Genomic DNA, 24,332 nt, shown 5'->3' with positions numbered 1-24,332 from the left:
ATTGTTAATGTTTAATTATATGCAACCAAAATTATACCTCATGGAAAAGGCCTTTTTCTTGATGTGCCAATATTTTTTTGTAATTTATAATTAACTTATTCATGTGAAAAAGCTTCCAAAAATTTTTTGAATATGTTTGTCTCACTCTTTTCGTCATACGGTCTATAATGCTGTCTTTTTTTTAATTTGTGCGTCATGAGTCTGGATTTACCTCTTTCCTATAGGGTTGTCTCTTTCTATCCTTAATCTCCCCTCTCAATGTGAGATAGACAGATAAGGTTAAATATTGTTAGACAAAGATAGTTTAATTATTGAAGAACTAGGATAGTTAAATACGTGGATCAGGGTGGTTAGACAAGGGCAAATGGCAACCTCTTGGGTGGTGATAAAGATTCATGTATATATATATAGTCAATTCCAAAATTAGGTAATATTTCGTGAACAGTTGGTTGGATTGAATTTGAATGAGGTGCACAAAATTTGTTTAATTAGCGCGCACATGATGCAAAAACAAAAATTAAAAAAGTTCAAAAATTTTGGTTTTTAAGGTCGTCCGAGATTTCTATTTCATATGGTAGTTCTTGACTTAATTAAGGTAGGGGTATGATTTATTTATTTTTCTGGCTAGTTTCCGAGATACAAGGATTTTGAAAATCGACCGATCAGAATCATGTAGCCTTTGTCTTGACAAAGACGGTGACTCATATAATTTTCTGACGTTAAGTTTCCGAGATATAAGCATTTGAAATTTGACCAATCAGAGACAAGTTGATGTCAGTTGATAGTCCTTGACTTGACTTAAGACGGTGGTGTGACTCATTCAATTTTCTAACGGTTAGTTTCCGAAATATAAGCATCTGAAAATCGACCAATTAGAGACAAGTTGATATCAACATCAACATCAACGTCAATATATAACATCAACATCAACATCAACATCAGCATCAGCATCAGCATCAACATCAACATCAACATCGTCACACACATCAACATCAACATCAACCTCAACATCAAAATTTCAAGGTCGTTCGATATTTTTGTTCTATCTGATAAATGACTTGACTTAACTAAGATGATGGTATAAATTATTTTAATTTCTGATAGCTAGTTTTTGAGTTATAACGATTTGAAAATCAACCACGATTTTTTAATGAATTTCTCGGTTGGTTGTTTAGATAATTGCTCGTATATCATATTATGTCTAATTCTGATTTTATGTTTACATGCAAAGGTTCTTAAGGGCCCGTAGGATTTCAAAAACGGTATCGGATACACGCATAATTTTATGATTACCGTCAAGAGGACATGATACCATGAATTAATTGTTATATCAATGATAGGGGTTAATAGGTCAAATTGAGTAGCACCTCATTTTTTGTTGAAAATGGTATGAATTAGAGATATAGGAATATGTTTATTATATTCAGAGTGTGATATTATGTAATTAATGTAGGATACAAATGTTTATTTTATCATGCGGATGTACGATTTAGGGCGCAATTCTTGAAATTTGTTGCATAAAGGTGATTCGTCATTTTGTAGTTAGGTGAATTAACTAATTGTGAAAAATATGTCAGGTCTAAATAATCTTCCGTCGAAATTTTAATGTTTTAGTTGTGTCAGAAGAGAAGAGGGATACTTTAAGAGTCACTAGTGAGATCCTGGGAGCTTTCCAGCAATGACACAATGAGACACAGTGTAACACAGTGTCGGGCACAGTGTATTCCAACTACGACACGGTGAAACACAATACGACACAAAATAAAAGTGAGTTTTAGCGTGTCGTGTGTATCAGTGTTGCCACATTCTAAACATAAAATTGTTATTTATAGAAATTTCATGTTTAGAGAGTTGTACAGAAAGCATTTCTAAGGTTATAAGTTACAATTGACAACAAAAAACAGAGAATAGACTTCAGTTTTATTTTCTAATAAAAATTAATCTTAACAAAATAGTTATAATTTGTAAGCATTGTCAAAATACAATTTCCTCTTGGGATGCAGTCCCTAATCACAAGTGTTTCATCAACAAAGACGTATACATGGATGACGATAATGTGTTATTCATATTAGAATCATGTCCTGAAAATAATCAATGTAAGTATATGATTTAAAAAATTTTGGATAAAGTATTTGTAAATGGACTTTTTTTGCCATATGTAGCCAAACATGATGCCTTATGCAGTGATGCATATGAATGAAATATCCTGTACATCAGAAAAAGAAAACATAAATAACTCTGTCAGCAAGCAAAGTATATTAATTTTTTTAACTGCATAGAATTTAATTAATTAACACAATTGTCATATATTACTCATATTTTGGGATTTATTTTTTTTAGATGTAATATGGAATAAACAATCAACGCTAGCTCTCTTAAGTTCATATAAAATGAACTTGAATAAGACTGATAATGCAAAAAAAAAGACAAAGATATGGACTGCGATAACCGAAGGCTTGCAAGAATTGAGTATAAAGGTAAATATTCAACTTTATTTCCTTTCTATCATCCTAATTAAGAACATTGAATGACATATTTAAGTATTTAATTATTTTTACAGGTAACTAATGATCAAGTAAGGTGGAAAATTAACTTGCTCATAAAAAAATATAAGGAATGCGTGGACAATAATGCAAAATCCGGACGGGCACACATGTCGTTTGAATTTTACGACCAGTTGGAGGAAATATTAGGTCAAGAGAAAGAAGCCAGAGCTCTTCATACAGTCTCATCAAAGATATTATTAGACAGTAATTCTAACGATAAAAGAGAGAATGTTGATGAAAGTCTGTCAAATCACCAGAAGCGGCAGAAAAAGAATGATGAAAATAATCGACCAAATACTTCAACTATTGAACATAAATCTCGACCAGTCGTCAAAAGGCTTTGACCAGGACATGGCACTTGTAGTGGAAACTAGTCTTAAGGATTAAGAAACGTGCGCGGCGATCGAGTAAGGTTGGCAGCATTGTACGTGAACACGACGAACAATAAAGCAGACACGTGTCGTTAACAAGCTTTGTAATTAATACCTTCACCTGCTGACATAATTGAGCTAACAAATAAGACTACAACATGGCGCAGTAAATGTAAAAAATAAAAAAGTATAGCCAAAGATAGAAAGTAAAAATTAGGCAAACGGTGAAGAACAGGGACGACATAACTTAAAAAAGAAGCATCTTGTTAGCGGGAAAGTTGCACCGACGTGGACATGAGCAGGATGGGAGACGCAAGAGGCATCAGCCCCATGAGGATGACGGGGAATGTTGCTGAAAGCTGGCAAATGTGGAGAAGCTGATTTGAAAATTATCTGAAGGCGTCGGAAGTGTCAAAGAAGCCACAAGAAACTCAATGTGCACAACTCTTGCACTATATAGGTAAAGAAAGTTTCAAGATATACAAAACCTTCACCCTATCGGAAGATGAGAAAGATAAATTATCAGTACTTCTGGAGAAGTACGAAGCACATTTCCTTCCCAAGGAGAATCTCTCGTACGAAAGATACGTGTTCTTCATGCTGAGACAGAAGCAAGGGCAGTCGCTAGAGCAGTTCGTCGTAGAATTAACGGAACAAGCTCAAAGATGTAAGCTGGGAGACCTACAGAACAGCCTAATCAAATGCATGATCATCTGTGGAGTCCAAAGCAACGAAATAAGGGAAAAGCTGCTGCAGGATGACTCGCTGACCCTAGAGGAGGCCATACACAAATGCAAAGTGTTGGAGAAAGCCAAGGTTCAAAGCAAGGAAATGGAAGCTGTCGGAGAAACGTCGGGAGCTGTAAATACAATAAAAACTCAAAAAGCGAAAGGTCAAAAACAGGAGGTGAAAGGTAAAAGTGTCTACAAGAACAAAGATAAAATAATTAATAACTGCACGAGGTGCAGCAAAAGTCATAAGTTAAATAACTGTCCGGCGTACGGTAAAGTATGTGGAAAATGTAATAAAAAAAATCATTTTGCAGTAGTCTGTAAAGAAAATAATAAAAAAGTAAATGAAATTGAACAGAAAGAGGAAAAGGTAGACACTCTTACAACTCACAACAAAAGAGAATATCTATTTATAGGAGCGATTAACGGAGAACGCGTGGTACACAGAGTTAGAAATTAATAACGATAAAATAAAATTCAAAATAGACACAGGTGCAATGTGTAACGTACTGTCGATTGAACATATAAAGTCGGTAGGTATTAATAATGTCAAAATTAGTCCGACCGCAACAATACTCAAGTCGTATACAGGTGATATATTACAAGTAATGGGCGTCTTGACAACAAATGTAAAAAAGAATAACAAAATTCTCAAACTAGATTTCTTTGTGGTAAAGACAAATACGCCAGCGATTTTAGGTCTATCGTCGTGTCTGAAATTAAATATTATAAAGAAAGTAGAAAGCATATGTGAAAATAATAATTACTCGGAATTAACAAATAAATATAGAGAGATTTTTACAGGAATAGGATGTCTTCAGAGGCCCTATCGAATTAAATTAAAAGAGAATGCACAATCGGTAATTCACCCTACGTGGAGAGTAGCTCTTACATTATTGCCTAAACTAAAAGTATGCCTAGAGGAATTAGTAAAAGGTAAAATAATAGAAAAAGTAGAGGAAGCCACAGACTGGGTGAATGCCTTAGTAATAACCCGGAAACCGAATGGCAGTCTAAGAATTTGTTTGGATCCAAAGGATCTAAATAATAATATAAAGCGTGAATACTGTTTAATTCCTACACTAGATGAAATCACACCTAAATTAGCAGGAGCCAAAGTGTTCAGTACACTAGATGCAACTAGTGGGTTTTATCAAATCGTTTTAGACGAAGAAAGCTCAAAATTATGCACATTCGGTACACCGTATGGACGGTATAAGTTTCTTAGACTGCCATACGGCATAAAGTCTGCTCCAGAGGTTTTTCAGGCAAGGTTCAGACAGATCTTCCAAGATTGCGAGGGATGCGATATTTATATAGACGACATAATCATTTATGGTAAAAATAAAACGGAACACGATGAGAGATTAAAAAAAGTGTTAGAAACAGCAAGGAAAAATAAAGTTAAGTTTAATTTAAGTAAATGTCAATTCGGCAAAAGTAATATTAAGTACTTGGGACATATAATAAGTGAGAAAGGAATTGCGCTAGATGAAAGTAAAATTACAGCTATCAAAGAATTGCAAACACCTAAAAGTAAAGAAGATGTACAACGCGTGTTGGGTATGCTAACTTACGTAAGCAAATTTATACCAAGCTTTTCTAATGAAACAGCACCGTTAAGAAATCTCTTAAAAAAAAAGGTACTTTTTTCGTGGGGACCGGAACAAGAAAAGGCCCTAGAAGCTTTAAAAAATAAATTAATATCGAAACCGGCGTTGCAATTCTTTGATGTAAACAAAGAAACAGTAGTGTCAGTAGACAGTTCCAAGTCAGGAGTAGGAGCAGTTTTGCTACAAAATAATTTACCGTGCGCCTATGCTTCCAAGGCATTAACAGAGTCGCAGCAAAGATATGCGCAGATCGAAAAAGAAATGGCGGCGATATGTTTCGGTTTAAATAGATTTCATGAATACATATACGGAAAGAAAGTTGTAGTTGAAACAGATCACCAACCGCTAATCTCCATATTCAAAAAGCCAATAAGTAAATGTCCGCCGAGATTACAACGTATGCTACTTCAGGTACAGAAATACGATATAGATTTAAAGTACAAACCGGGAAAACAATTAATAATAGCTGATACTTTGTCACGCGCGTATATGAAAGGACAAACAGAGGAAGAATTTGACAACGAAATACAAGCACAAGTATGTCTTATTGTATCAGAACTAAGTGTCACTAAAGAAAAGTTACAAGAAATTGAAGATAAAACGAGGGAAGATGAAGAATTAACAGATCTAAAAAAGGTCATAATAGAAGGATGGCCGAAAAATCATAGGAAACTTAAGGACAAATTAAAGCCATATGCAAAATTCAAAGGGGAATTATCGATAAACGATGATCTTGTCTTTAAAGGGTGTAGTTTAGTCATTCCACAGAAATTAAGAAAAGAAATGTTAAATAAAATTCATTACAATCACATGGGAATTAAAAGGTGCTTGTATCTCGCAAAAGAATCTGTCTTTTGGCCTACTATGAATAATGAAATCAAACAAATGATAGAGTCGTGTCACTTATGCATAAAATATGCAAATTCACAAACCTCGGAGGAGTTAAAATCACATGAAATAAAAATGTTATCATGGAACAAAGTAGGATGCGATCTGTTTGAACTGCAAGGGGAAAAATACTTGCTAGTAATAGATTATTACTCTAAGTTCATAGAAATTGAAGCGCTAGGAGAAGACACTAGTAGTCACAAAGTTATAAACATTTTAAAGTCTATGTTCGCGAGACATGGGATACCGTTAATAGTAATAAGTGACGGAGGACCGCAGTTCTCATCACAAGCGTTCAAGAAATTTGCCACTGAATGGGAGTTCACCCACGAGATGTCTTCTCCTACGTAAGCACAGTCTAACGGTATGGCCGAACGAAATGTACAAACAGCCAAGAAAATATTCAAAAAAGTGTTAGAGGATCACAAAGATATATATCTGGCGTTATTGTATTACAGAAATATGACTGTTGCCGAGAACTTTTTGCCGGCACAAATATTAATGAGTAGGAAATTACGAACTACAATTCCAGGTAGCAATAGAGATTTAGAACCTAAAATAATAAATAAGGAAAGATATCACAAAATGTTAGATAATAATCAACTAAATCAACAAAGATATTTTAATAGCAAAGGGGCAAAAAACCTAGTAGAACTGCAAAATGGAACAAAAGTAGCGGTACAGTTAAAACCAAAAGGGAAATGGATACCAGGAATTGTAGTGCAAAAAGTCAGAGATAGGACATATGTTGTAAAAACAAATAACGGATCTGAGTTTGTCAGAAATAGAGTATTCATTAAAATAATTAAAAATATACAGAATAATGAGACAGGACAGAAACGTAGTTTGTTTAAGCAGGCAGAAAAGGAGAAGAAAACAGAGCTGAAAAAATGTTATGTAGAAATAGAAAAGGAAGATAGCGACGAAGAAGTAGTAGAAGGCGAGACAATAGAAATAAGTAGCGATTCAGAGGCGGAATATGATACAGCGTCAGGTGGCGAATCGATGTCTAACGACACAGATGTAAACTCAGACGACAGGGAAGTAAGAGACAGAAATGTAGTAACGACAAGAAGCGGGAGAGTTGTTAAGCGACCAAATAGACTAGGATTATAAAACCAACAATTTAGAAAAAGGAGGATGTAGTGGAAACTAGTCTTAAGGATTAAGAAACGTGCGCGGCGATCGAGTAAGGTTGGCAGCATTGTATGTGAGCACGACGAACAATAAAGCAGACACGTGTTGTTAACAAAGCTTTGTAATTAATACCTTCACCTGCTGACATAATTGAGCTAACAAATAAGACTACAACAGCATTGGCTCGACTCTTGCTAAAACTAAAATGGAGTTACAAACACAGTAGTTAGATTATTTGAAAACAACCAAAAATCGAGAAGAGGAACAAACTAAGCGGCACAAAAAATTGCTACAAAGCAAAGTGGAAGTAATCAATGTAAAAAAACGTCAGCTTCAGTTAAAAAAAGAAATAGCAGAAAAAAAACTAAAATCGAAAGAACGTAGACATGAAGATTTAATAGAAGTAGAAAAATTAAAAATTAATTTACTTAAAAAGTTACTTAGGAGTGGCGAAAAAGTAAGAAACCAAGAAGACAGTGATTCGGATTAACTGAAAATGGTGCAACGTACAATGCGTAAAATAACTTCTTAAACAAATTTTTTCTTTTACGTTTTGATACATTTATTTCGTACAGTTGATTTAATGTGCTTAGTTTCGATAAAAGATTCACGTTATTTACCATTCAACTTTTATATAAGGCTAATAAATAAGTATGTCATAAAAATATAATAATTACATTTCTGGAAATAATTCGTTAAATAAATGCATTTGACGATCTTGTGCAATTTCATTTGGAATATTTTCCTTAGGATTATCATGATTGTTGTTGACAATAAGTTCATTATCATCTTCCATTATTTCAAGATCATCATTTGCATTAATACAGTAATTATACATGCCGCGATCGTTATATCAGTTACAAAACTAATAGTTTTATATTAATTGAAAAATTTTATTCTGCGAAACCTTCCCTTCAATAAGCCAAATGCTCTTTCAACACTCATGCGAGTTGATGAATGTAGATAATTAAATTCTCTTTGTTGAGGGGTTAAATAACCGTTATCTCGAAACGGAGGAACAAGCCATGGCAAAAAAGGATATGCTGAATCACCGAGTATGAACGTATTATTAGGAAATACTCTTTCTTGCTCTCTGCTTGCAATTGAATGTAATGGTGATCTTCTTAATACACGAGCATCATGTAATAAACCAGGTTCACTACGGTAAACATTAGTGAATCTCGTTTTAGAATCTACAACTGCTTGTAAATTCAACGAAAAATATTTTTTGCGGTTATAATAATGGCTTTCGTTATCGGGAGGTTTTTCAATACGTATATGAGAACAGTTAATTGCTCCTATAACATTTGGAATATTTTTTAACAAAAAAAAATTATTAGATATTGTCGTTATATTATGTCCTTGCGGCCATTTAATAACATCATTTAATTTTGTTAAAAGCCAAGCAGCAACTCTACGAACAATGCAAAATACAGAAGAAATCGACAAATCAAAACGATCTGCAATCGTTCTTAAGGGTTCGGTGTTGACCATAAACTAAAGAAATATAAAAACGCTCACTTTTGTTGTGATTGGCTTCATACCAAATGAATTCTACGGAATAAATCCAAATTCTTGTATGTCATCTGCAATGGAATAAATAAATAAGTAAATAATTACAATAGAATAATTGATATGAATACGATTAATAAATTATATATTATTATTACTATTATACTACTATTAAATTGTAATATTAGTTTACCAACTAATTGATATACTGTATTTCTACGTAATCGCAAGTGCTCTTGAAATTTGATGTTTGTCCATGATTCTACAAGATGCACATAATTTTGGACACAATTTCGACGATTGCCAAATATTAAACCCTGCATCAATGAAAAGAATATTGAGTCATCTTTAATTGTTCCTTCTACCCAACTGTCATCAGATAAAATATCTGATTGTTTATTATCATCTCTACTATCTGAAGAACTGCTGCTGCTGTTGCTGCTGCTGCTGCTGATTGACACAATTTCCGTTAAGCCGAATATAACCTTTCCTTTCCTATTCATCTATTTTAAATAGTAATAATAATATATAATATTACAAAAATGTATCCATACCTATAATAGAACAAAAGAAATAATATTAAATATATCACAAAAATGTTATTGCCAAAAAAATTGCTTTTTTTTATTTAGACAAAGCAATTTGTCAGTGTTATAGCAAAGGTAAACAGTTAATTAATTTTATTCCAGTTTACTGCTGTTATCGATAATGGAACGCGAACTACTTCCATAAAAAAAAGTATTTTTTTTTTGTAATTTTTTATATTTTTTATACTTACCTCTAATTATAATTTAATAATGCCACTTAAACATGAATATATAAAAACTGAAAATTTACAACTGCATTTATCTCCGAGAAACTTATAGGGTATAATTGTAACAATAGGCTCACTCTAACGGTCTCTAGAGTTAAGTGTGTTAAAATAAGCACCCACTTACCGTGTGACACAGTGTGACACAGTGCCATGCTGTGTCGTCTTATTGGAAAGCTCCCCCTTATTGTTAGTACTAACTTGAGGATGTGTAATTATTAACGTCTCTTACTTGTCCTTATATTAACAAAGTTTGTTCGGAAGTTGATATCTTGCTACTAAACGTTCGTAATTCTAGTTTGGCCTTTTCATGGTTGCAATAACATAACAATAATAACGTACAAAGGAAAAAAAAATAGTTAGTTATTCGCGAAAACAATTGCTGATCATAAAGAGAGAGGGAAAGAAGAATTTTAAACGTCGCCGAACGTCACACCTGCTTTAATGTTAATAAAACAAATTACCGACAGAGAGATTACCGACAGAAAAAATAACGACAAGAGTTACTAACAGGAGTTACCAACAAGTAGGTTACCGACCAAGATTAGCGATAAAAATTACCGACAGAGAGGTTACCGACAGGGATTGCCGACAGGCAAGTTACCGACAAGGTTTACCAACAGTGGTTACTAACAGGGATTACCGACAGGGAGGTTACGGGCAGGGATTACCGACAGGGAAGTTACCGACATGGGTTACCGACAGGGTGGTAACCAACAGAGATTATAGACAAAGATTACCAACATGTGGGTTACCGACATTTGCTAATTTAGAAATTTTCTAAACCTTTTAAGCAAAAGGAAAACTGGACAGGTGAACTCTTTAGAAAATTGTTTATCGTTATTTTTCTTTATTCTTTTGAGTAAAAGAAAATTTGACAGAGGGACACTTTAAAAAATTGATTTCGTAATTTTTCTAAGTCCTTTAAGAAAAGAAAAATTGGAAAGGGGAAAATTTTTGAAAATTGATTTTCAAGATTTTCTAAGTCTTTTAAACAAATTGATCTGCATTAGAAACAAAATTATTGCCGTTCTCCAACGCGCATTTAAAATGAAACATGATCTGTGCGATATTTTACGTGTTTTACGTAAAAAACGTCAAAAAAGTGTTGATCTGCATTAGAAACAAAACTATTGATGTTCTCATCGTGCATTTCAAATGAATAGTTATTTATGCAATATCTCACGTGTTTTACGTTAGAAAGCGTCGAAAAAGCGTTGATCTGCATGAGAAAAGAATCTATTGCGTTTTTCAGAGCACAACACAAATGAAACATTATCTATGCGATATCTTACATGCTTTACGTTAAAACGCGTCAAACAAACATTGATTTGTATAAGAAACAAAACTATTGCCGTTCCACAGCGCGCAACACAAATACAACGTATTCTATGCGATATCCCACGTGTTTTACGTTAAAAAGCGTCAAACAAACGTTGATCTTTATTAGAAACAAAACTATTGTCTTTTCCCAACGCACAATTCAAATGAAACGTTATCTACCCGATATCTCACGCGTTTTGCGTTAGAAACCATCGAAGAAGCGTGGATATGCAATAAAAACCAAAATATTTTGTTCTATAACGCGAATAAAAATAAAACGTTTTCAATGCGATATTTCACTCGTATTATGTAAAAAACATTGAACAAGGGTTGATCTAAAGTAAAAACCAAAATATTGAGTTCGATAACGCGAATTAAAATAAAACGTTCTTTAGGGGATATTTCACTCGTATTATGTTAAAAAGCATTAAAGAAGCGTTGATCTGCAGTAAAAACCAAAATATTGCGTTATTCAACGTGCATTTCGAATTAAACGTTAACGATGCGATATCTCACGTGTATTGCGTTAATAAGCATCGAAAAAGCGTTGATCAGTAGTAAAAACCAATAATTTGCGTTTATAAACGCGCATAATAATAAAACGTTCTTTTTGCAATATCTAACGTGTATTATGTTAATATGCATTCAACAAGCATTGATCTGCAGTAAAAACCATAATATTGCGTTATTTAACGTTTATTACAAATTGAACGTTTTCTATGCTACATCTTACGTGTATTACATTAATAAGCATTGAACAAATGTTGATCAGCAGTAAAAACCAATAAATTGCGTTTTGTAACGCGCATTTCATATGAAAAGTTCTCTATGCGATATCTGTCTTTTACTATGTTAATAAGCATTGAACATGGGTTGATCAACAAAAATAAACAAAATATTGCGTTCTTCAACGCACATTTTAAATGAAACGTTCTCTATGCGATATTTCACTTCAATTATCTTAAAAAACACTGAAAAAACATTGATCGGCATTAAAAACGAATAAATTGCGTTTTACAACGCGCATTTTGAATATAACGTTTTCTATGCGATATCTCACGTGTATTATGTTAATAAGCATTAAACAAGCGTTAATCAGCAGTAATAACTAAAATATTGCGTTCTTTTACGCGCATTTTGTATGAAACGTTCTCTATGCGATATTACACTTCAATTATGTTAAAAAGCATTAAACAAACGTTGTTCTGCTGTAAATACCAATAAAATGAGTTTTTCAAAGCGCATTTTACATAAAACGTTCTCTATGCGATATCTCACGAGTACTATATTACTAAGCATTGAACATTCGTTGATCAACAATAATAACCAAAATATTGCGTCCTTTTACTCTCATTTCGAATTAAACTTTCTCTATGATATATTTCACTTCAATTATGTTAAAAAGCATTGAACAAGCGTTGATCTGCAGTAAATACCAAGAAATTGAGTTTTTCAAAGGGCATTTTATATAAAACGTTCTCTATGCGTTATGTCACGCGTGCTATGTTAATAAGCCTTGAAAAAGCGTTGAAAAGCAGTTATAACCAAAAGATTGCGTTCTTCTACGCGAATATTATATGAAACGTACTCTTTTCAATATTTTAATTGTATTATGTTAAAAAGCATTGAACATACGTTGATCAACAATAATAAACTAAATATTGCGTTCTTCTACGGGTATTTCGAATGAAACGTTTTCTATGCGTTATTTCATTTTAATTATGTTAAAAATCATTGAACAAACGTTGATCTGCTGTAAATACCAATAAATTGAGTTTTTCAAAGCGCATTTTATATAAAAGGTTCTCGATGCGATATATCAGTTGTATTATGTTAAAAAGCATCGAACATACGTTGATAAGCAATAACCTAAATATTGCGTTATCTAAAGCGCATTTTAAAAGAAACGTTCTCTATGCAATATTTTACTTGTATTATGTGAAAAAGCATTGAACAAATGTTGATCAGCAGTAAAAACCAATAAATTGCGTTTTTCAACACGTATTTTAAATGAAACGTTATCTATCCGATTTTTCACGTTTATTATGTTAATAAGCATTGAACATGCGTTGATCAACAAAAATAACCAAATTTTGCGTTCTTCAACGCGCATTTTGAACGAAACGTTCTCTATGCGATATTTCACTTCAATTATCTTAAAAAACATTGAACAAGCGTTGATCTGCATTAAAACCCAATAAATTGCGTTTCTCAAAAATCATTTTAAATTTTTAAGTTCTCTATGCGATATCTCACGTGTATTACATTTATTAACATAACATAACTTTCATTTTTGATGCAGATCAACGATTGTTTGACGCGGTTTAACGTAATACATGTGAGATATCGCATAGATAACGATTCATTAGCAATTTGCGCTGTGAAATTCAATAGTTTCGTTTCTGTTTTAGATCAACGCTTGTTCGACGCAGATTAACGTAAAACAGGTGAGATACTGCATAGATTACGATTCATTTGCAAATCGCGTTGGGAACTACAATAGTTTCGTTTTGGATGCAGATCAACGGTTGTTTGACACGTTTTAACGTAAAAAAATGTCCGATATCGCATAGATAACGATACATATTTAATTCGCGCTAGGAAATCTAAGATTTTCGTTTCCGATGCAAATCCACGCTTGTTCGAAGGATTCTAACGCAAAACACGTGAGATATTGCATAGATAAAGATTTATTTGCAATTTGCGCTGGGAACTTCAATAGTTCTGTTTCTGTTGCAGATCAACGCTTATTCGATGTTTTCTAACAGTGAAGCTCGTGACACATCACATATGTAACGATTTACATGCAATTTGCGTTGGGAACTTCAATAGATTCATTTCTGATGCTGATCTACGCTTGTTTGACACGTTTTAACGTAAATCACGTCAGATATAGCATCGATAACAATTCATTTGCTGTTCGTGTTTGGAAATTTAATAGTTTTCTTTTTTGGAGCCGATCAACGCTTGTTCGAAGATTTCTAACGTAAAACAGGTGAGATATCGCATAGATAACGATTCATTTGCAATTTGCGCTGTGAACTTCAATAATTTCGTTTCTGTTGCAGATCAATGCTTGTTCGACGCAGTTTAACGTAAAAAGCGTGAGATATTGCATAGATAACGATTCATTTGCAATTCGCGCTGGGAACTTCAATAGTTTCGTTTTTGTTTTAGATCAACCCTTGTTCGACGCAGTTTAACGTAAAACAGGTGATATATCGCATAGATAACGATTCATTTGCAATTCGCGTTGGGAACTACAATAGTTTCGTTTGAATGCAAATCAACGCTGGTTCGACGCGTTTTAACGTAAAACACGTGAGATGTAGCATAGACAACGATTCAATTGCAATTCGCATTGGGAACATTAATAGTCTCGTTTCTGGTACAGATCCACGCTTTTTCGATGGTTTTTAACGTAAAACACGTGAGATATCGCATAGATAACGATTCATTTTCAATTCGCGCAAAGAACTACAATAGTTTCGTTTTGGATGCAGATCAACGCTTGTTCGACACGTTTTAAGGTAAAACAAGTCTGATATCGCATATATAACTATTCATTTGCAATTCGCACTGGAAACTTCAATAGTTTCGTTTCTGTTGCAGATCAACGCTTGTTCGACTCGGTTAACGTAATCACGTGAGATATCGCATAGATAACGATTCATTTGCAATTTGCGCTTGGAACTTTAATAGTTATGTTTCTGATGCACATCAACGCTTGTTTGTCGCGTTTTAACGTAAACACGTGAGATATCGCGTAGATAACGATTCATATGCATTTCGCGCTAAGAACTTTAACAGTTTCGTTTCTGATGCAGATCTACGCTTGTTCAATGTTTCTAACGTAAAACGCGTGAGATATCGCATAGAGAACGATTTCTTTGCAATTTGCGCTGGGAACTTCAATAGTTATGTTTCTGATGCAGATCAACGCTTGTTTGTCGCATTTTAACGTAAAACACGTTAGATATCTCATAGAAAACGATTTATTTGCTATATGCGTTGGAAAATTCAATAGTTATGTTTCTGATGCAGATCAACGCTTGTTCGACGTGTTTTTACGTAAAACACGTGAAATATCGCATAGATAACGATTCATTAGCAATTTGCGCTGGGAATTTCAATAGTTTCGTTTCTGATTCAGATCAACGCTTGTTTGAGGCGTTTTAACGTAAAAGATTTTAGATATCGCATAGATAATGATTAATTTGCCATTCTCCTTGGGTACTTTAATAGTTATGTTTCTGATGCAGATCAATGCTTGTTCGAAGTGTTTTTACGTAAAACACGTTAGATATCGCATAGAAAACGATTCATTTGCAATTTGTGCTGGTAACTGTAATAGTTTTGTTTCTGATGCAGATCAACGTTTGTTTGACGCGTTTTAACGTAAAACACGTTAGATAACGCACAGATAACATTTCATTTGCAATTTGCGTTGGAAACTTCAATAGTTATGTTTCTGATGCTTTCACGTCCCGGGGGAGCGTCCTTCAAAATTAAAATTTCACAAGTCACTTCACCATTTAATCGCTTTCACTTGTCACTGATTCTAGTCTTTAGCACAATTCAAAATTCCGAGGGAAATGTGATAATGGTTAATTAAATTCAAATTGCAAGGGTCAGATTTAATACAGATTGTAACATTCAGATCGATTCGTTGTCTAATATGTCAGTTTCAATAAATGATCACAAGTAAAATGCACAATACATGTATAGCAAATTGATATTCAAGTCAATATCACAAATTTTTCAAAAGTGTATTTTGTCGAAGCTTTCGTAATAATATTTATTTCCTCTCATTCATGTAATATATTCTATTAATTTGTTCGACTCACCTCATGATGTCGTTATTATAAAATATTTTATATTGCAAGAGTTATTAGGAAAGAGCGTTATCTCTAGAGTCGATTATTCAATTATGTATAATTTATTATCTCATCGTATAGATTCAATAAAAAAAGGGGTATTTTCACTTGAGATATTATTCAAAAGCCCTTGTCGAAATTATTCGGCGCAATAAGGGTATCGCGCGGTTTCCCAATTATGATAGCTTCAACTCAATTTCAATATTTCATGCACAATTTATAATTCATGCACAATTGGGGGAATTGACTGGTCACAAGATGTACTGATTGTAATTCTATTCGTCTTAATAAAAGAAATTATTTCGATGAAAGAATTGTCAAGTATTATTCAATTAAAGTTTTATTTAATTACTGGATTTAGTTCCATAAATGGTATAAAATATTGTAAAAAGTCAAAAGTATCTATTAATTTAATTAATTTTATTCACTTTAAATTTTGTACTTCAGAGAAATATTGGATAAAAGATGACCAGTTACATGGGAGAGTTAAATTAAATTCACAATAAAAATAAATCAACATGTAGTTAATTTATTTCATTCAAGTTTCGAATCTTAGAAATTCTAATATTTTATTCTTTAATAAAACATTTTGTTATTATCTTTTAGACACTCGGTATATTAATCATCAAATAAATCATTGTTAATTATCATATCAGAAGGTAGGAATCGGATCAGATCAAGTAATTGCATTTAATTCTTCAACTCAAAATATTCAAAATTCTGGTTATTTAGAGACACCTTATATAAATTGTTAAATTAGCAACTTCCTTTTATTTAAATCATTAGCATGTTCAAATGTTGGAGAAATGGGTTGGTAATCAAATTCAAATTATTCATTAATTTATTTCGCTTCAAGATTTAGATGTTGATTTATTTTGCAGAAATTTGTATATTCATATGTATTAACAAGAGGTTGTACTCACCTGTAAATTTCGGTCGATTCTCCTATATAATAATTATCAGATCCTCTGTATAGAGGAATGTATTCAGCAAGACCTCGGTTTTCCAAAATTTTCAGCTGCCAAGCATGTAGTATTCAGACCCACTGTAAATTTCGGTCGATCCTCGTATATAATAATTATCAGATCCTCTGTATAAAGGAGTGTATTCAGCGAGACCTCGGTTTTCCAAAATTTTCAGCTGCCGAGGATGCAGTATTCAGACCTATTGTAGTTGTAGTAACGTACACGGAATGCAGGAAAAGAAGGATCGCCAACAAAATTTGCAAAGTTCAGTTCACAAAATTTTATATCTCACTTCGATATTACAAGCAATTTAGAGGTGGGCTCGAGAGTGCAGGACTCCACGGATCACCTCTAAAAGCGTACAAATTTCCGCACTGATGTTAACAGAGTTTGACGACACGTATAAACGTACCGGATTGACAGGTAAAATACAAGATATAAAGATCACACTGACTCTAACTAGATGTTACTCTTCCGAAAGTTCCCTTGTCAATGCACTACTGAGCTGTCAATGATGTTACGCTCTCGGAAGTTCCCCCGTCAATGCGCTAATTAGATGTTACTCACTCGAAATCCCACCCGTCAATGAGAAGACGCTCCGCAGAGCTCGCTTATATAGGCTAGCTTATAGGCGCGGGGAGGTGAAACCTCTTACATGTGTATTGTACGTGTGAATATTATAATGAATTTCGAATTTTAAAATAATAAATCGGAAGTTTTGACAACTCATTTCCTAGATCACCCTGTTGTGGAAAATAAGGTGCATCTACTAAACTGGTCGCTTTTTGACATCTTCCGTTATTTTTGTGATAAAACAGTAAATTTTGTTGTTAACAATTTCTAGTTAAAATTTCGTAAAGACAATAATTTTAGTAGAAAGGTAGTTGCTCAATTAGCTTAGGTGTACAATCTTGTAAAAATGTGGCTGATAGTTTTCGAATAATTAAATGGAAAAGAAATTAAATTTTCACTATAGGTTTACGCATAAGTGCGTCTCTCTCACTCTTATAGCAGGAGCGCAAAATAAAAATCTTAATTGTTCGAAAACGGTTTGATACAGAGTTGTGGAATTTAAATAAATGTATGTATTATTATAGTACAATTATGGTTGTTACGTCATTATCATCTTTTTACCGGCGATTTATTATTTTAAAAATTTAAATGTGTTCTCTTATGGAAGTTACGTGTTAAAATTATCGATCTTTAAAAATCGATATCTTCAAAACTAATAAAATTAAAAATTTGAGATTTAGTATTCAGCATTATAATGTTAAAAGGAACTTGAGTGTAAATTTTCATGTTTCCGGATCTAATAGTTTTTGACTTATAATTGAATCTTTTTCACGTGTAAATAAGATTATTGATTTTCTTCACTGCATGCAGCATGTGTAATGTATAAATATTTTAAAGAAAGAAAAATTTATATTTCTCAAACGCGCGGATAGATTTTAACGAAATTTAAAATCTGAACGTAAAAAGATATTGCCTTTTGAGGGGTATAGGTAGGAAGTATGCAAAATTATTATTTAAAGGAGCTTGTCTATTGCTTGTACATGTATAGGCGTAAAGATGTGTGCGTGTATATGTGTGTAGATATATTACTTAATTCGATTAAAAATTAATGGAGATATTTATTCATTTATTTCCTGGCTCACACGATTATTGGTGGTGAAATACATCTTTTATTTTTGTTATACCTTAAAATTTCCTGTGATTTGTTAATAAAATAGTAGTTAATTTTTAATAATATTATATTAAGATTATTACTGTAATTTCGTGATTGTAGAATGTTTAAAAGAAAGAGAAGTTCTTACTATTCAAATAGAGCTTTTACTTATAATATTTTACTGTGATTTTATATTAGATTTATTTAAAGAAAGTTTTGCTTGCATGGAATTTTATCAACGCATGAACGTATGAATTTCGCGGGTCCCATGATTTTTATGTGAGAGTATACAGTGCCCAGGAGTTTTTCAGCAACTTCCGAATTAACGTCGACTGGTCGCATGCCGATAGTACGATGCCTGCGGTTGTTGTAATCCGACACCAGACGCGGCAGCTCGTTGACCCAATTGTGCGACCCGTTAAGTGTAAACATACGCCACATATCGTTCTTAAGTGTGCGGTTCCATCTCTCTATTATCGATGCTTTTAAAACCAAATATGTAGAATAATGATTAATGACAAGCTTTTTCAAGACTTTTTTGCACATCGGCGTTATAAAATTCCTTTCCCATATCCGTTTGCAAATTTTTCGGGCATCTTCCGCTCTCTCGAATTCTCTTGGCGATTGCGTCAACCGTCTCGCGCCCGGCCTTGCTCTTGAGCGGTACTGCCCAGGCTTATTTACTCAACGCATCGATGACGGTAAGTATGTAATTATGACCTCTATTGTACTTTGAATAGGGACGCATCTCGACGATATCAGCTTGTCAAAGATCGTTGAGTCCTTTGATTATAACACGTCTTCTAGGAAAATTGCGTCTAGCTGACGCGTGTAATTCTTCGACAATTCGTCGCCTCTCGGAGCTTATTGTTTTCTTCGATGAACTCATATTTCGGCGCGTAAAAGAATTTGCTGCTCTTAGAGGGGGAAACGTTCTCGCGCATTTTATCTTTGACAGTCCCCAGCCATGGGATTGGCTGATGAAATCCGAATGATCTTGCGCCTCCTGGCTCACTGCCATGCATCATGGGCTAAGATGGGGCACCGACGGGGTGGTTCCATACCGGAAAGCAAGACAAGTGATTACAACTGCAGTATTGGGTAATGAAAATTTTGACAACAAGGAGATTGTATACGTCAAAGGACTTGAGAAACGAGAATGGCTGGGAGAATTGATTCTGGACAGTCGGCGAGAATACGCATACATCGAGAGCCTGGATGTGGATTACGAAGACGTTGATAATCTGAATAATCTAGATGATGCTAATACTTTTCAATGTGGGCAACACCGTACGAATAAACATTGTGCTTTACAAAATGTATTCAAACTTTACAATTGGTGGACACAATTGCACAAATAAACATACGTAATATACGAGATACGTTTTTTTTCCCCCCTCCATTACATCTACGTTTCTCCAACGTTTTTTTCATGTTTCTCTCGTTTAGTTTAACGTTCTTCATGTTTAGTTTAACGTTATTTCATGTTTTTTTCACGTTTAGTTTAACGTTTTTCATGTTTAGTTTAACGTTTCTCCGACGTTATTTCATATTTTTCACGTTTAGTTTAACGTTTTTCATGTTTAGATTAACGTTTTTTTCATATTTCACGTTTCATATACGTCACGTTTCATGTACGTCATGTTTCATGTATGTCACGTTTCATGTACGTCATGTTTCACGTTTCATGTACGTCATGTTTTATGTACGTCATGTTTCACGTTTCATGTACGTCATGTTTCATGTACGTCATGTTTCACGTTTCATGTACGTCATGTTTCACGTTTCATGTACATCATGTTTCACGTTTCATGTACGTCATGTTTCACGTTTCATGTACGTCATGTTTTATGTACGTCATGTTTCACGTTTCATGTACGTCATATTTCACGTTTCATGTACGTCATGTTTTATGTACGTCATGTTTCACGTTTCATGTACGTCATGTTTCACGTTTCATGTACGTCATGTTTTATGTACGTCATGTTTCACGTTTCATGTACGTCATGTTTCATGTACGTCATGTTTTATGTACGTCATGTTTCACGTTTCATGTACAACGTTGCCAGATCGCGAAAACGTGTCGTGACACGTTCGAGCGATAACGATGATGATGAAATTGTTTGATAGAGGGGAAAAGTATCCCCCACTCCTTTACAATTGCAGAAGCTTTAATCCTCCTGCAAACGTCGCAATTTATAATCAGTTTTGAATCAGTCGCTCGTTTGAACGGTTCTGAGACAACGCATCTCTCTCTCGGTATAAACAATGGCAAACTATTACGTTCCAATCCAGACTGAATCATGCGAGACATCGTAAATATCTTTACATTTAAATTACGTTTTATACATTTATTGTACGTTTTACTCATCTCTCCGTTTTTTTCAGCACGTCTTTGGAATCGCGGTATACGCCGCGTATTTTGGGTAGAAGGTTCCCGCTAACCTTAACATCCTACAAATGGATTGATATTGCTATGATGGTGGGACCTGTTTCCTGCTTTGTGGAAATGTCGATTGGCGATACGCGCGGCAATCGGATTGTTCTACCTTATAAAACATGGAAAGCTTTAGTCGAGAGACGTGTGGATATTGAGCGACTCGCCCAGTTAACAGAAGCATCATCATCATCATCATCGTTAACGATTCACGAACTTTGCGTGCAACTCGTATAACTGCGGGAAGAAAATATTGTTAAATTATCGTTGCGCGATGCTTGTATTTACCTAAAACCTGCAACTATGTTATTTATATTCAACCTGGAACATTGTGTCGAGCACATGTGTTGTACGCTCTTATCAAAACACGATTACAGCCACTGAAAGATATAAATATTTAGTAAATTTATTGCGCTTGAATTGTATCATGAATTAACGCGAAGCGATACGTATGTTGCACAGATCTTACGATACAAATTCACTAATTGAGTGTGAATTAATAGCTTACGCTATTGATACTATTGTGAACGAAGCATTACATGAACAATAAAATAGGATTTTAAAAAACTCTTTAAAATGTATTTGAAAATCTATCCTTATCCATCGTTTCCTATTTTCTTAGTAAATAATATGCGAGATAGTAGACATTAAGGAGGCGCGTGAAAGAAACAAACGGGCGGGTGGGGAGAATAAACGCGCAAGCACATGCTTGACCGTGTACGAGAAAATTGAGCGAGCGAGCGAGCGAGGGACGGAAAGAGCGCATGCGTGAGCTTCAGCGGGTGGCAGCGGCGGCGGCGGCGGCGGCGGGCCCCGCGGAAATAGCCGCGCACACCCCACAAAATATTCGTCATCGTATCGCTTATCCCTCTCGTGATGACAGACATTTCCGATTTCAAAATACAGTCATACACACCTCCTCGCGGTGTGATTTATTATGTTTATGTAAACAGAGTGACAAGTACATGGTCCATGTTTACATTAAATGGTCAGTAGTTGCCTCCACGCGACACATTTCAAAGGTGTCGGTCAAGAACATGGTCCTCGAATCGTTATCACTGTTTATATAAACATTGATTACGCAGAACTACCGGTTAGGTTTACACGCGTGCCCCCGTTTTAAGCCCCCCCTCCCCCTCTTCCACCCGGTTTGGTCCACCCGAGGGACCTTATCGCCGGTTAGACCCCCCCGCGCGACCCGAAATATTGCCCCCCTTCCCCGCACCCCCCTGAGATCCCATAGTTTAAACCGGCCTATACATTCTACTAACGGGAATTTTTAAATTTCGCGGGTTTGGAGAGCCCGACAGTCAAATTTTTTTTTTGTTTATGTTGGTATACATGCCCCTGAAGTATGCTGAAATGTTGAGCTGTATTCATTGTTTACTTTGTCCTTGGCAGCTGCTAAGGTTACACGTGTTTTTATGAGCTCGGCGATTTTCGTTTCTGAAAAAAATGGATCAAAGAATTTGTATCAAATTTTGCGTAAAAAATAACATAAAATGTAACAAAGTGTGTGAAATGTTAACAAAGGCCTATGGTGAGTCTACTATGAGTAAAACAAGAGTTTACGAGTGGTATAATCGTTTCCAAGATGGCCGTGAAGACGTTGAAGATGACGAACGCCATGGACGCCCCAGTACATCAAGAACCGATGATAACGTCGAAAAAGTGAAAGAAATGGTTATGAACAATCGCCGAATCACAATCAGAGAAGCCGCTGATGATGCTGGCATATCAATTGGCTCATGCCATGACATTTTTTATGGAATTTATGGAAAAACAATTCATGGCTTTTGCACCACGATAATGCACCTGCTCACACTTCATTGCTTGTTCGTGAATTTTTGGCCAAAAACAATACTGTAATGATGCCCCAGCCTCCATATTCGCCAGACATGGCTCCGTGTGACTTTTTCCTATTTCCAAAAATAAAGAGAACCTTAAAGGGCCGTCGTTTTGCAAGCATAGATGACATTAAAAGCGCATCGCTTAAAGAGCTAAAGGCTATCCCAAAGATCGAGTTTGAGAAGTGTTTCGGGGATTGGAAGAAGCGCAGGCATAAGTGCATAATGTCTAATGGTGACTATTTTGAAGGCGACAACATTAATGTAGACGAATAAATAAATATTTTTTTCAAAAAACGAAAATTCCCGGTATTTTTTGAACACACCTCGTATATGCCCGTATTAAAAATGTTAAATATGCATTATTTAAAAAGTTTCTTATTTGACTTGTCCATGTAGTAGGTTCTCACTTACATGTCATGCGTGTATGTGTGAGTATATATGCGTACTGTGAGAAGTGATTTTATGTTGCTCTTATTTTATAATTTAATAACTCTTAAACTAGTACATAAAAATTCTTGAAATTTTGCAAGCGTGTTTTTGAATGTTTATCCTAAATCGTATTCAAGTTTGGTGGTTAGGGGGTGAAGGGTTTAATTGTAATAAATTTTTAATTTAGCAAAGTGACATATTGTAGATGTATTTTAAGGTGAAGAGCGAGTTTTATGCCGAACGTTCCCTCTTTATTTTACGAGATAGTTAATTTTTCAGCAAAGAACGTTTATTCATAAAAATTGTTTATTAGGTAAACTATTGTTAAATTTATTTAATTTTTAATAATTAATTATGTATTATATGAGATTCGTCCTGACGACTGACTATTTTATTCGATTTTATATAATTTGGCAAGTTCTTATAGCTTCAACGATCTGCAGCTTATTCGACATACACTTTATGCAATAATTTTAAATTAACAATTGAATTAATCGTTAACCCTTCAAGTGAAAATTATAAAATTAAAATTTTAGTAATGAAATAATATTGTCTTTAATTTGACCGTAGCAGAAATCTAATGAGAGTTATATTGGAAAAGTTCATATTTTACAGGTATAAGGCTTTGCGTTTCTCGTGTACCTGTGTATCCGCCATCTTGTCATACTGAAGCATACGTATAACGTGAAAGTTTGAAATTTTATATTGTCAGAACTATTGGTCTAAAAAAATTGAAATCTTAGGACAACATTCTTTAGGTTAAGCTCTTTGTTTTTTAATAATGTTTCAAAGTTGTAGGGGCAACCGTTTAGTTGTTATAAACAATTAAAGTTTTATTATTAACGGAATTTTTTATAATAAATTGGAGTCACTTAGAGCTCCGTTCTAAAATGTATGATGATCGTTAGGTCCATATGTATAAAGGGTATAAGCGCAACCTTTTCATATGTTACCGTTTTTGCAATAAAAATTCGTTAGGTTTCTTAGATAACTTTTGGATTACGTCCAAACTATTTGAGCTAAAGACATGAAATTTAAATCGTTAAAATAACTTTTGGTCTCGAGTAGTAAAATAATATTTTTATTTTTTCAACTTAATAATTAGCGATTTTTATAAACAATAAATCTTTGATGTTTTAATTCTTGCGTATTTTACGGGATAAAAACCAGAAAATA

The 24,332-nt window shown here is 34.1% G+C and overlaps 2 protein-coding genes across 2 annotated transcripts; both read left to right on the top strand.

Annotated features, from left to right (window-relative positions):
- The first annotated feature begins 2,168 nt into the window (after positions 1 to 2,168).
- LOC120359077 lies at positions 2,169 to 2,890 on the top strand. Its single transcript, XM_039455379.1, has 3 exons — positions 2,169 to 2,253; positions 2,341 to 2,477; positions 2,561 to 2,890. The coding sequence occupies exons 1-3, from the start codon at positions 2,169 to 2,171 to the stop codon at positions 2,888 to 2,890; spliced, it is 552 nt and encodes a 183-aa protein (XP_039311313.1).
- Positions 2,891 to 3,131: 241 nt separating this feature from the next.
- LOC120359255 lies at positions 3,132 to 4,120 on the top strand. Its single transcript, XM_039456084.1, has one exon. It carries the CDS (start codon positions 3,515 to 3,517, stop codon positions 4,106 to 4,108), a length of 594 nt encoding a protein of 197 aa, XP_039312018.1. The 5' UTR covers positions 3,132 to 3,514; the 3' UTR covers positions 4,109 to 4,120.
- Positions 4,121 to 24,332: the final 20,212 nt, after the last annotated feature.

This window comes from Solenopsis invicta, chromosome 12, assembly GCF_016802725.1.
Source record: "Solenopsis invicta isolate M01_SB chromosome 12, UNIL_Sinv_3.0, whole genome shotgun sequence".
NCBI classification, from domain to species: Eukaryota; Metazoa; Arthropoda; class Insecta; order Hymenoptera; family Formicidae; genus Solenopsis; species Solenopsis invicta.
This window is presented reverse-complemented; position numbering and strand designations above follow the sequence as displayed.

Bases quoted from the DNA above. Each gene is read 5' to 3' on its own strand.
- LOC120359077 (XM_039455379.1), top strand. From the start codon at position 2,169: ATGATGCCTTATGCAGTGATGCATATGAATGAAATATCCTGTACATCA. The intron at 2,254-2,340 runs GTATATTAATTT...TATTTTTTTTAG, and splicing joins TAACTCTGTCAGCAAGCAAA to ATGTAATATGGAATAAACAA. The intron at 2,478-2,560 runs GTAAATATTCAA...TTATTTTTACAG, and splicing joins TGCAAGAATTGAGTATAAAG to GTAACTAATGATCAAGTAAG.
- LOC120359255 (XM_039456084.1), top strand. From the start codon at position 3,515: ATGCTGAGACAGAAGCAAGGGCAGTCGCTAGAGCAGTTCGTCGTAGAA.